The sequence below is a fragment of the Bubalus kerabau genome, chromosome X, assembly GCF_029407905.1.
Source record: "Bubalus kerabau isolate K-KA32 ecotype Philippines breed swamp buffalo chromosome X, PCC_UOA_SB_1v2, whole genome shotgun sequence".
Taxonomy (NCBI): domain Eukaryota; kingdom Metazoa; phylum Chordata; class Mammalia; order Artiodactyla; family Bovidae; genus Bubalus; species Bubalus kerabau.
Window position 1 is genome coordinate 147,321,046 of NC_073647.1, and position 13,857 is coordinate 147,334,902.

General features: G+C 41.9%; 1 protein-coding gene across 1 annotated transcript in view; it reads left to right on the plus strand.

Annotated features, from left to right (window-relative positions):
• The window catches only part of FRMPD4 (FERM and PDZ domain containing 4), a 213,964-nt gene that overhangs the window by 13,792 nt on the left and 186,315 nt on the right, over positions 1–13,857 (plus strand). Inside the window, exon 2 of the mRNA XM_055563177.1 lies at positions 3,123–3,239. Coding sequence (XP_055419152.1) covers positions 3,202–3,239 — 38 coding nt within the window. The 5' untranslated portion in view covers positions 3,123–3,201. The remainder of the gene's footprint in view (positions 1–3,122; positions 3,240–13,857) is intronic.

Below are 13,857 nucleotides of genomic sequence, written 5' to 3' on the forward strand. Positions count from 1 at the left end.
TGATGAATGTAACTTTTTCGTTAAATATACTTCAAATATTATGTGAGATCCACTGATGCTAAAAAATTGATGTTTGTGTGAAATTCACATTTAACTGGGTGCCCTGTGTTTTTAAGTCAGTAAATCTGGCTGGAGGAGTACTTGCAAATAAGCTTGATGGAGCCTACCTTCATGCCAGCAGCTGAGCAGAACCACATGGTTCCTTCTTACAGCACAGTTAGACCCCATAGAGGGAGTCAAGAGAACCTTTGAAGCTATTAGGTCTTTGCATCAGAAAAGTAAGGCCTCATTCAGAGAAGAGATACTGTAAGATACCTTAGCCCCTGGGAAGGATGCCTAGGAACTCAGAGTGGACTCTTTCTGAAATGGGGCGGGAAATGAAGGGCATGCATCTCACACCAGACACAAGGGCAGCGTTCCTCCCAGAAGCGAGGAGTTCTGCACAGGATCACTGCTTCATAGCAGCTCCCGGTCCACCCTGGGGATAATGTCTGCTTCCGAGGAGGCTCTAAAGCAAAGCAGCCAGTGGACTCTACTTTTATGTGCGCTGGCCCTGCCTCTGCTCTCCAGGGGGCCAGCTCTTTGCCCTCCTGGTGGAAAAGAGTGTCTGCCAGCAGCTCCGAGGTGGGCAGCATCTGGCAGTGGTAGAGGGTTTGGTGCAGCCACAGGGATGGGAGCCAGGAAAGGAGGTCCCCGGAGCATCTTCCCAGCAGAGTGTAACTGTTTGCTTCCAGGTTGTATATTCCAGTGAACTTCTAGCTCCCACACTGCACAGACCCAGGAGCCAAACCCCTCCAGAATTTGACCTTTGTCCTTGGTGCTTCTTAAGGATGTGTGGTTAGATTTGAAAAGGGATTATTTTTTAGTTCGTGCTGGCACTTTTAGTTGGCTAAGTTCTACAAGTGTCCTTCTGACCCATGCATTTTATGTGAACACAATCACAAACTAACGTGTGGTTATTTCTGATACTAATTATTCAGTTATTTGTTTTATATCACTTGATGTCCCTTGCCCTGAATTAACTCACTGAGTGGCTTTTTCCAGCCAACAGCAGCAGCTGAACTCTTGTTTTTTACTACTTCCTGAACATGCCTTATTTGACAGAATGTTATTTATAATAAAATTCAGTCTCCTTCTAGCTTATTACTATAATCCTGTATTTTACATGTAAATTATATTAGGAAGCCAGTGTATTTTTGTTAGTAATTTAGAGTTTGCAGGAAAAACAGAATGAGAGAAAAAAAAACAGTTTTTGTTTTTTAATAAGTTCTCTTCCTCTGGGAAAGATAAAGATTCTGATACAAGCTGTCATTTAGTAATCCAGAATAAATTGTTGCATTCTCTCCTTTCACTTAAAATAATGTTCCATGTGTCGCCTCCTATTGTACTTTTGCAAAAGGTTTTAACAACAGAATATACTCTGTTCATACCTTGAAGGGCTTGTTCCAAATAAGACCTCTGGTGCTCTGGAGAAATTGGCAGACTTTTTTTAGCACCTCGTCGGGTGGGAGGGGGGGCGGGAGTAGAGACTCCATGAGTTCTCACTGCAGACAAGCAGTTCACTCTTCAAAAACCACCAGAGGATATTGTCCCTGCTGGATTGTGTGCAGAGAAGGACAGAAACTTGGCATGTCTGTTCTTGTAATAGTCCCCACGTGGGGATTAGCCCTATGGTGGGATCTGTGTTAAATTTGTGAACTCTTTTGCTCCCCACACTTTATGGAGGATGTGGGAAAACTGAAAAGGAAGTTAAAGAAAGGCAATGGAGGTGGTTAAAATTCTGCAAGCTAGTTCCTCTTCAGAAACCTTTCAGGAAATGGGCTGGTTTCCCTTGGGGAGAAGCGTTGGTTCAGGGTCAAATGTGTGGATGAGGTGGGAGTAGGGGTGGAGCTGAGTTACCCTGCATCCTGTGAAAATTGTCCCCTGCTTACAGGCAGGTTGACACCTCTGATTTGGATATTACTGTGGGAGGCTCGCCATAGATGGCTGTACAAGTTGTGCATGTTACACATGGTGCAGGGGGAGGGGGCGATTCTTTCTAATTATGAAGGGTTCCAGGTTCACTATTGAGACACTAAGTGTGAGACTCTGGAGGTGTTCTTACCCAACCTCTAACACACACATACGTACTTTGTTCCCATCTACAATTTGGAACCACCTAGAAGATCTAGCAGGCCATCTAGAGTGAGAAATATCACCTAGAGACAGGACAAATGGTGAAGGATGTTGGTTGACATCCTAAAATGACATCGTGTATTTCCTTCCCATGGTTGGGCTCTAAAGGAGTCTCCCATGTTCCTGAGAGAACAATGGAATTCCTGCAGGTCCCGGGCAGAACAGCACTGGCCAGGATTCAATGATGCCTCAGAAACGGGACCCTAGGCCTTTGGTTAGCAGTTGTCACTGAGCAACGCTGCTCATCACAGCTGCTTGTGATACGGAGTCACTTCCTTGTTCCTCTTGCTCTTGGAAAGACAGGCTTCTAGAAAATTTTCTTTAACCTACGCTTTCATTTTGCTGTTAAGTCACATTTAAGGTGTGAACTAGAAAAGGTAAAAGCTAATATGTGTATTTTCACTGCAACATAAATGGAGAGTTTGTCTAAGGTTTTCTGACTCACTTTGACTGGAGTGTAGTTGTAAGTGGAAATTTTGTAGTTTAGTCAGAGTTCAGAAAACTGAGGCTTGGAGTTATTTGTTTCAGATGTATAAAAATAGGAATTTATTTTCATGTGTGCATTTATATTGTGTTGTAATAGCTGTTTGTTTGCCAATCTGTCCTAATATCTGGTCCCAGGAGTGCCTAGTGTCATAGAAAGTGTGAACATTCAAAATTGGCTTGTGTGTCTTCAGGACGGTTGCTTAATCTTTGTGAGCTATTCATCATTTCCCCATCTTGTAAAACAAGATGTGTATACGTAAGGCTGCTTTGAAAAGCTAACAAGATACTGTAAAGACAGATTGTGAGCCCAGTACATGACCTAAAAACGTCCTAATCGTTCATGTAGTCACCTGAGTATACAGCCCACAGTTGTGAGGAGCAAGTCCTGTGCCCCCTCTGGAATTTGTCAGAGAAGAAATTTCCAGGAGTCTGGTGTAATGATTTTTTTTTTTTCCCTCCAGCCACAGGACGAAGTCTTCAGGCTGGCCACCTCCCTCGGGAACCTGGGGCTTGAACCAGGTACCACCCTATGGATGGGAGATGACGGCAAACCGGGATGGCCGAGACTGCTTCATCAAGTAAGTTAAACACAACACTCATGAACGGTGTCAACTTTGCCTTTTGGGACATTTCTGTTTCGACCCTTGACTCAGTAGAATTAGCATTCTTAAATTGCGGACTCCTGGGCACTTGGAGGCCATGACTCAATCAACTGATCGCCTGGGCCTTCCATATCTGGTGACATGAGTTTGCTTTGCTCTTGGGCTCATGCCATTTTAGGCTGACAATACCCAGGGTTGCAGGTCCTCCTGGGCCAGAGCAAAAATGTATGTTATTGAATCTCAGGCCAGTTGTATTCATTGTCTGAGATGAGTGAATAAAGTTTGACATGGAAGAGTGTCATTTGGAAAGCCTTCTTGAAATGGTTAAGACAGAAATGTTACTGGTTCTTCTCTAACTAGAAAAATCATCAGAGAGGATTACATGCATTATGGGTTGTCCTATAACTTTCTCCCACTAACATTAGTTAAGGTTTTGGATATTTTGTGGTGCTTTTCTTTTTCAATTGTGCTAAAATATATATTACATACAGGTTATTTAATTTATATTATATATAATGGTTATGTTACATATAACATAATGGTAAATTTTATTTACCATCGTAACTGCCTCTAGGTGTACAATTCAAGGACATGAACTATATTCACACTATTTGCAACTATCACCACTTTCATTTTCCAGATATTTTTCATCGTCCCCAACAGAAACTTCTGTCCACATTAAACAGTAATTCCCTATCCCCCCCACCCCAATACCTGGTATCTTATATAAATGAACTCATACAATGTTTGTACTTTTTTTATCTGGCTTATTTTACTGTGCATAATGTTCTCAAGGTTCATTCATGTTGTAGAATGTCTAAGAATTTCATTCCTTTAAGACCAAGTAATATTGGGTTGGCTAGCAGTTCGGGTTTCTCTGTAAGATCTTACTGAAAAATCCAAATGAAGTGTTTGCCCCACCCAATATTTAATTGTATGGATAGATCCCATTTGTTTATCCATTTATTTGTCTGCAATCATTTGAGCTGTTTCCATCATTTTGCTCTTGTGAATAATGCTACTGTGAACATTAGTACCTGGAGGAGAGCATGGCAACCACTCCAGTATTCTTGCCTGGAGAATCCCAAGGACAGAGGAGCCTGGTGCGCTACAGTCCATAGGGTCACAAAGAGTCGGTCACTACTAAGAGATGTAGCATGCACACAAGAGCATTAGTGCACAAGTATCTGTTTGAGTCTCTTCTTCTAATTCTTTTGGGTACATACCTGGGAGTGGAATTGCTGGATTATATGATAGTTAGATGTTCATTTTTTTCAAGAATAACCAAACTGTATTTCACAGAGGGTATAGTGCTCTGGTTTTTTGCAGTTGTGTGAAAAAAGTTGCTTATATTGTACCTCTAATAACAGCAAGAGGCCACTCTGTTTTCTTCTCCAATCTAAGTGAAATATTCTTAATTATGAGAAATTAGTGAACAAGATTTGAAATCACAAAGCATATTTAGCCCTAGCCTAATAGAAGTGAACAGAGGTTGTAGGCCAAGGGGAAAAAATGTTTCAATACCACAGGCTTCATTGTTTGTTTCAGCCCGAAGGACTATGGACTGATTAGCAAATATAGGATCCATGTGAGATAGGGGATCATTTTTATAAAAATGGAAACATCTGCCAAGATTGCTATTGAGTATCTGCTCTTCTGGACAGTCCAGCACATTTAAGTTAAGACTGCTGGCGAGTAGCTTCGGAAAAACTCCTGTGGGTGTTGTCAGTGGTTTCCTAGTCTCTGCAGAGGGAAGAGGACTTCTCTTTAGAGCTCAGTTTGTGACTGTGGGGCTGGCTTCCTGGGTCCTTCCTAAATAGGATGGGGAAGGAATCTGTCAGGAATCTTGAAGATACGAAGATAGGCCAGGAATTTTTTACACTCTATGTTGTTGTTTGCTAATTTCAACAGTTTGCCTGTGTCCCTCATAATGGTAGAAATATGATATTTTTTGGTATTATATTATGCCATCTATTTCATTAACATGGATATGAATTTATGTAATTGGCACAGTTGAGGTGGCCTAGATGCATTGACTCAAAACAATAAAAATTTCTGCCAAAGAAATGTAATTTTAAAAACACATGGGTTATGAATTTTGTGATGGTACAACTCATGCTTCCCTAATTAAAATGGATTTTTCTTTGTCTGTGGTTGGATTGAGACTCCTGTACATTAGAGGCCAGTTAATCGATAGATACAAACCCAAACGATGGCCCATTGGTTGGAGATTCTAGGAACCCCAACTAGATATACAGATATGCATTTCCATCAATGTCACTGACATTTTTAAGGGCCAGCCCAGGTGTCAATTTAACATTTACACTGGCCTAATGCCAGCTGTTGAAACATGAAGGAGCAGATCAGCAACTTATTATAGAAGCCTGCACTGATTACTAAACGACAAGTTTTAAAACCAAAGTCACCGGTATCACTTATCTAAATCCACAGAGCTTCTTCCTTGAAGAGTAAATTTCCACAGTCTTCTCAAAGATACTGTTTAAAGATGTCAAAAATGGTATTTCTTTTGAAAGTCTTTGTTGTTTCTTTGCACTGATGAGTTTTATAGTATGAGTTTTATAAATAATCAGAATCATTCTGAGTTTTTCTCTTACCAAGTAAGTGATGTCCGTTACAAAGAGATTACAAAGTGTTTCTCTACTCAGTTTTAGAAGTTAAAAGAACAATTTGAAAACTAATCTATTGTTAGTAATTAGCACCTTTGCATTTACTTTTCAACTCTGTTACATTTTCTCTTTGAAAGAGAAATGTCTTTTTTCTTATCTTGTCTTGAGATCTAGATGATAACTCACATCAGACAATTGTTTTTGATGGAGATACAACAACTTCTAAGTGATGGACAGAGCTATGGGAGGAACCAGGGTTCACTGTTCTCAGAGTTAATGCTATTGTTAATTCTATTGAGATAATTGAGACAATTCTATTGTTACAAATATTTCAGAATATGGCTCAGAGTAGTTTAAGATATGTTCAAATTTCATCTTTCCTCTTCTATCCTCAATTACTTACAGTAGGGCTGGGTAACATGTTTTCTATAAAGAGTTACTATTCCATGGGGTTAAAGACGTCTTTCCCCTTTGGTGTTCATATGTTTGTTCTCTACATCTGTGTCACTATTTCTGCTTTGCAAATAAGATTATCTATACCATTCTTGTAGATTCCTTATATATGCGTTAATATATGATATTTGTATTTCTCTTTCTGACTTACCTCATTCTGTGTGACAGTCCATGTCTCTACAAATGGCCCAATTTCATTCCTTTTTATGGCTGAGTAATATCCCATTGTATATATATGTACCACATCCTTTTCCATTCATCTCTTGGTGGACATTTAGGTTCCTTCCATGTCCTGACTATGAAAAATAGCACTGCTATGAACATTGAGGGTGAAGTAAAGTCGCTCAGTCATGTCTGACTCTTTGCTACCCTGTGGAGTATAGCCCACCAGACTCCTCTGTCCATGGGATTTTCCAGGCAAGAATACTGGAGCGGATTGCCATTTCCTTCTCCAGGGGATCTTCCCAACCCAGGGATCGAACCCAGGTCTCCCACATTGCAGGCAGATGCTTTAACCTCTGAGCCACCAGGGAAGCCCAACATTGAGGGTACATGTGCCTTTTTGAATTATGGTTTTCTCTGGGTATATGCCCACTAGCGGGATTGCTGGGTCATATGTTAGCGCTATTTTTAGTTTTTTTTAGGAACCTCCATACTGTTCTACATAGTGGCTGCACAATTTACATTCTCACCAACACTACAAGAAGATTGAAAAGGACAAGTTTTGTTGATATGCTTAGAGAAATAATTTTTTTGAGGTACGAAGAACATTGTGTAAGAAACATGACAGATGGGAAAAAAATTTCTCAGTTTCTTATTATTAACAATTAAGAGAGACAGCAGAACAGGGGAAGGGAGAGAAGCAGATTGGAAGAGAGAAACTACCAAGAGAAGAGTCTTTGAAAGGATGCATCCTGGTGAGAAATGGCTAAGAGAGGGAACAATGGGCGGGCAGAGAAATTAGGACAAACTAGGGAAAGTAAGGTACTCTGAGATGTTTCTTATAATAATAACATCCATAAATTATAAATGAAGCTGGATATACATATTGCTGTAGATATAAATAGAGAAATAGATATGGATATAGTTAAGGATTATAGATAATCATGTAGACATTGATACAGATATAAATGGCTACAGATATACAAAGAGAGTTGTAGATATAGATGTCAGTGGATATAGACTATAGATCGAGATGGATAGACATAGACCAGTGACTGTGCACCCAGGTTTGCCCAGGAGGTTCCTGATTTATGGGTATTCTTCTGGCATAATTTCTGATGGCATCTCCTTTTGTTCTCAGAGTGTTCTGATTTGGATAATATAAGGTAACTATATATCAAACTAACAAAGTTTAGAAAATTCTTGGAAGATGTAGGATTGCATTTCATCTTGACAACTGTCCTGCGAAATAGTTAAAGCACACAGAGGAATCTCCTTCTTGCAGAAGAAGCTGAGGTTCACGGGAATTGGGGTCTCCACCTTCTATGGCTAATCAGAACAGTGTTTGCACCACATTGTCAAGACTCCAAAGCCTTCATACTTTTGACTTTTCATCCATACTAAGCTTTGGTCAATACCCCTAGGATTCCCCAGCCCCACCAATGTACTCTGCCATACCCTCCCTACTCAGCATCCTTAGAAATTGCCTGGGCAGCCTGATTATCTGCTCACGTGTACAAGCACTCCTTGGTTACACCTAACATGTGTCCCCCCCCACGTATATTGAGCACCAGCTAAGTGGTGAAGATGGGGCTTCCCATGTGGCGCTAGTGGTCAAGAAGCCACCTGCCAATACAGGAGACATAAGACAGTCCAATTCATTCCCTGGGTCAAGAAAATCCCCTGCAGGAGGGCATGGCAACCTACTTTAGTATTCTTCCCTGGAGAATCCCACGGACAGAGGAGCCTGGAGGCCTATGGTCCATGGGGTTACAAAAAGTCAGATACCACTGAAGTGACTTAGTACACACACATGCAAGTGATGAAGATGTTAAAATAAGCAAGGTGTATTCTTTCCTTCCAAGCTCTTAAAATGTGGTGGAAGTGATATATGAAACAATAGAATATGCTTTAGATACAGGGGAAGGCCCAAGAAGGAAACCATCTGTCTTTTGGAGCCGGGGGTGAAGACGCAGGCCGTTGTTGCCATGGGTCTCACACTAACAGAGAGACCAACCATTATTCTCAACCAGGTGGTATCTCTTTTAAGCCCTTTCAGTTCAGTTCAGTTCAGTCGCTCAGTCGTGTCCGACTCTTTGCTACCCCATGAATCGCAGCATGCCAGGCCTCCCTGTCCATCACCAACTCCCGGAGTTCACTCAGACTCACGTCCATCAAGTCAGTGATGCCATCCAGCCATCTCATCCTCTGTCGTCCCCTTCTCCTCCTGCCCTCAATCCCTCCCAGCATCAGAGTCTTTTCCAATGAGTCAATTCTTCTCATGAGGAGAGACACATAATATGTTTCATAGTCAAAAATGAGGGAGCAATGTGAGTTCCTTATTTTCCATTTTTTAATTAAATGAAGCAATATATGCTTATTTAGCTGTAGAGGTGGGTAGAGATAATGCAAAAATAAATGCTTTGTAAATTTGTTTTTGGAGGCTGAAGAAAAAATTTAAGCATGAGCAAAATAAATATTAAAACATTTGCCACCAAAATAGATTAGATGAGCCACACTGGAGTCTGGGGAAAGGGATGAGGGGCTGGGCAGTAGGAGACCAGACTGGAGGGTTATTTCCAAACCACATGCCCTCATTTTTCAAGTTCTAAACTCAAGAGGCTTTTTTTTTTTCCTCTTCTTTTTTGACCTACTGGTTTTCTGGCCACTTTCCCCCATAAGTTTGCAAATGTAACCCTGTGTGCATATTGGACAAGACACACTGTTCTATTATTGAACCAGCAATTCTCATGGGGGGTAATTAAACCAAGTCACTATCTTCTTAATGCAGAGGAATTCAATTCTGAAACCTGAATATTGGATACTAGTAATGAGATGTGGAAACTTCCACTTTGTTTTCCAGTATGGCTTTGGCCCAACTTGGGAGTTATATAGCCATTGCTATCTGCCAGTCAATTTAGTGGTCAATGAGAAATGTGTTTTTGGCTCCTCTATCTCCAGAAAAGAATAATCTGAAGAAATACAAGTACTTTTTGTGCCCCATCCCTGTTTTTTATTAACCATAAGACAGTTAAGTCAACATGACAGAATTCTGTCATCTTGAAAATTACAAATAACAAAGCCTTGTTGTTCAGTTTCTCAGTCATGTCCAGCTCTTTGCGATCCCATGGACTGCAGCACCCTTGGCTTCCCTGTCCTTCACCATCTCCCAGAGCTTGCTCAAACTCATGTCCATTGAGTTGGTGATGCCATCGAACCATCTCATCCTCTGTCTCATCCCTCATCTCCTCCTGCCTTCAATCTTTTCCCAGCATCAAAACCTTTCTTCATCCTAAAGTGGGAGCCTCTGAGTATTCCCTCCAGTCTTTATCTGGTTTACTTCAAATGTCCCCAAAAGGGAAGAAGCAATTGATTATTTTCAAATACTTTGATAGTTCTAGGGCTAGTCTTTGTATTTTTTTTTTTTTTTTACATTCTTACCCCAAGATTTCATAAGAGAGTCTTAGTGTTATTCTGTGGAGGAATCCAATAATCTTTTGTTATGTGATGAATGCCCTTGAACTTTTCCTTCTCTAAAATTTAAAGAATAAAAATAAGTCAAGAAGAGTTAAGTTATAAAGTTTCGTGTGTATATTTTGGTTGCACCCCTCAACCCGTTGATCAATTTCATATTTGAAGCAGATTTCAGTTTCTTACTTTATTAAGCTTACATTTTAAAAACACACTTAACAGAGGACAAATGAATCTGAGAGATTGCTCAAATTGTTACTCTTTGTTTCTGGCAATAAAAGGCAGAATGTCTTTGTAGAAATTAACAGTTGTGCCAATAAAAGAAATAGGAGAGATCTATTTGAGGTGGGTTGCTCTGTTATTTTGTGTGGTTTTAAATTAAGAGCCTAGAGTAGAGGCAGTTTGCCTCATTTTTGTGTTTTTGGTGAAGAATTCTTAAATAAAATGTTTCGCTTCCAAGTACACACAATGAATTCTGCATAAAATGTAAATAATTGCCTCATTGCAAGAGCAAATGCCATTTAGGTAAATGAGTTCCTTAGGATTCCGAGCATCCACTCAAGGGGAGGGAGGTATATTATAATTTTGGAAGTGGAGGAACAAAGTAAACGTGATAGGATCATTACACGAAATGAAAGGTAATTATGTCATGTCAATGCGAAAGCTTCCCAGGCTGAACATTCGGGGCTGTTTATTCCCTTCATTGGAGCAGATTTGTTTTCTTTCGAATCTGACAAAGCACCTCTCCACTGAGTTAATAATCACTGCTCCCAGCTGGAAGGTAAGTTTGCAGAGCTGATGGAAGGGCTTTTAACAGGAAGGCTCTGAAATGACACCACCATTCCAGTTCTACCTTAGCATATGGCACAGCAAACTATGCTAGGCAGACTTCTCCTTTATTGGAGGTTATTTCATTTTCCCTACACGTTTAGTTTTTGAAACTTTGCTGGTGGACTTAATCTGGCCGTCATCTAGGACACGTCCCTAATGCATTTGCTTATTTGTCCAGCAGGCCAAGGTATCTGAAGGGAATGTAATTATTCAAAGTCCCTTGGGCTACTTGATTCCGGCCGAGTTGGGACATGCACATTTGGGAAGAGCTGTCGACAGCCAGCTGGCTGCTGGACAGGGTGGGCTCTCTTTTCTCCTGAGCTGTTATGTAGCCCCTGGGGATGTACATGAGGTGGGTCACAGAGCCCATTTGGAATCCCAGGGACAGGCAGCCTGTGCAAAGGACAAGCACCTGGATGGCCAGGTTTCCATCACAGCCTGTAATTGAAATAGTAGCTTGGGGCTGCCTACCACCCATTGCTTCCTCTGAGTGGCCTTTGTGTCCCTACTTTCTGGACTGAGGCAGCCCTTGCAGAGAGCAATTTTGATCTCATCACCTAGGGCTGGGACCCAGGCAGGAAACTCTGGCCTGTCCCAAATGGCAAGTAGGGGATGTCGCTATTTAGCCAAGGAAATTGGCTAAACTGAAGAGAACAAGGAATCACCTGTAGTGGCAGGTGTCTTTTCATCACTGTCTGCACTGCCACCCAGGAGGAGGCGCAGAAGTGCCTTCCTGGGGCCCACCAGGGGGCAGGAGACAACTGTTCCCCACCAGGCCCTGACCTCTATTTCCTCTCAAAAGCCGAATAAAACCATCTTATTAGTAGCCACCTTCTAGGGAAGAGTCTCTTAGTTGCAAGGCTGAGAGATGGCAATGCTTTTTAGTGGACACTCAGATCAGCCTGAGTCAAGAGCAGTGGTGTCCCATCTCTGTGCCCCAGGGTGCGCCACTCACCCACTGCTGGAGCACAGGTTTGGTGACAGCAGTTCACCGAAGAAGGCTGGGAGAGACTCTCAGATCTGTGCCATATTAAAGTGAACTGAAAGCCGCTCAGTCGTGTCCGACTCCTTGCGACCCCATGGACTATGCTTTCCATGGAATTCTCCAGGCTAGGATACTGGAGTGGGTAGCCTTTCCCTTCTCTGGGAGATCTTCCCAACCCAGGATCGAGACCATGTCTCCCACATTGCAAGTGGATTCTTAACCAGATGAGCCACAAGGGAAGCCCATCTGATATTAAAGGACACAGCTAAAGATGCAGGGCCAGCTACTTCATTTTTGGTGCCCATTCCAAAATGAAAACACACCCCTTGTTCAAACAGCAGGATGAACGTGCTCATAAATGTAAAGGTTTTCCGTTTTTCCTATGTGTCTCTGTCAACATGTCTTTGATTTTCTATTGAATGCCATTGGAACTAGCCAAAAACAAAATTTTTTAATCATCAGCGTGAGTGTTCCCAATCATTTATATATTATGCAGTGTGAGTTCTAGATGCAAATAGCAGAGCAGGTAACTCATATGAATAACTGCTGTTTCACATGTACACATATTTCATTCTGAACAGAGAGTAGAAATGCACAAAATGAACTCAGTGATTTTTGTTTTACTTCTTGACGTGAGCACACGCCACCAAATCTCCCTTCCTTTCGCTTGCTGATGGATAAGGAGAACCAACAGGCGGCTCAGTGGTCAAGAATCCGCCTGCCAATGCCGGAGACACAAGAGACATGGGTTCGATCTCTGGATCGGGAAGATCTCCTGAAGTAAGAAATGGCAACCTACTCCAGTATTCTTGCCTGGAAAATTCCATAGACAGAAGAGCCTACTGGGCTACAGTCCATGGGGTCACAAAGAGTCGAACACAATGGAGCACACTTGCAAGCAAGCAAGGGGAACCAAGAGGAAAGTGAATTCTCGGTGCCCCTATTTTTCCCATGCCTTATGTGTCATCACCTTGAGTTTAAGGGGATGCCTGGCCAGTACAGGGTGATCACATGAGGATGAGAGAATAAACAAGGACTCCTTGATCATTCATATTGCTCAAAAAGCTACATCTGTTCAGAACTAATTAGCCTTCAGTCTTCATCTCCAAATGTCTCCTCTTGAGGTTTTTTAAAAATCATTTCTCATGCATTTCTCAGTAACGGCCTAGGAAAGAGGGAAACTTGCCTGGAGCTAACTATTGACTGACTCAGAAAGCCGTCTCCATGCCATTTCCAGGATGCTTTTTGTCACCCTAAGGTATGTACTTCCCCACTCTTCTCCTGTCGGCTATTAATTCTCTTGGTCAAGTCAGCAAGGTATGTGCTGTGTGTGCTATGTCGCTTCAGTTGTGTTCATCTCTTTGCAACCCCGTGGACTGCAGCCCACCAGGCTCCTCTGTCCATGGCTTTCCCAGGCAAGAATACTGGAGTGGGTTGCCATTTCCTACTCCAGGGGAATCTTCCTGACCCAGTGATTGAACCCACATCTCTTACATCTCCAGAATAGGCGAGCTTTTTCTATAAAATATCAAATAGTAAATATTTTAGGCTTTGGAGACCATTTCTCTTTCAAATGAAAACAGTGCAACTCTGCCACTGTAGTGTGAAAGAAGCTATAGGAAATGTGTAAACGAATGGACATGATTGTGTTCCAATAAAACTTTATTTACAAAAATTGGTGGCAGGCTAAATTTGACTCATGGGCTATAATAGTTTGCTAAACCTTGCTCTAGAACATCGTGCACTTGGCCGCAATCTCATATGAAAGGAACCATGCCAGACCTTGGTAAAGTGACTTTTGAGGCTGCATTGTGAGTCATGTAAGAAGTTAAAAAAGGACTCCAGAGCCCCATTTTTTCCTGCTGCTGCTGCTGCTAAGTCGCTTCAGTCCTGTCCGACTCTGTGCGACCCCATAGACGGCAGCCCATCAGGCTCCACTGTCCCTGGGATTCTCCAGACAAGAACACTGGAGTGGGTTGCCATTTCCTTCTCCAATGCATGAAGGTGAAAAGTGAAAGGGAAGTCGCTCAGTTGTGTCCAACTCTTAGCGACCCCATGGACTACA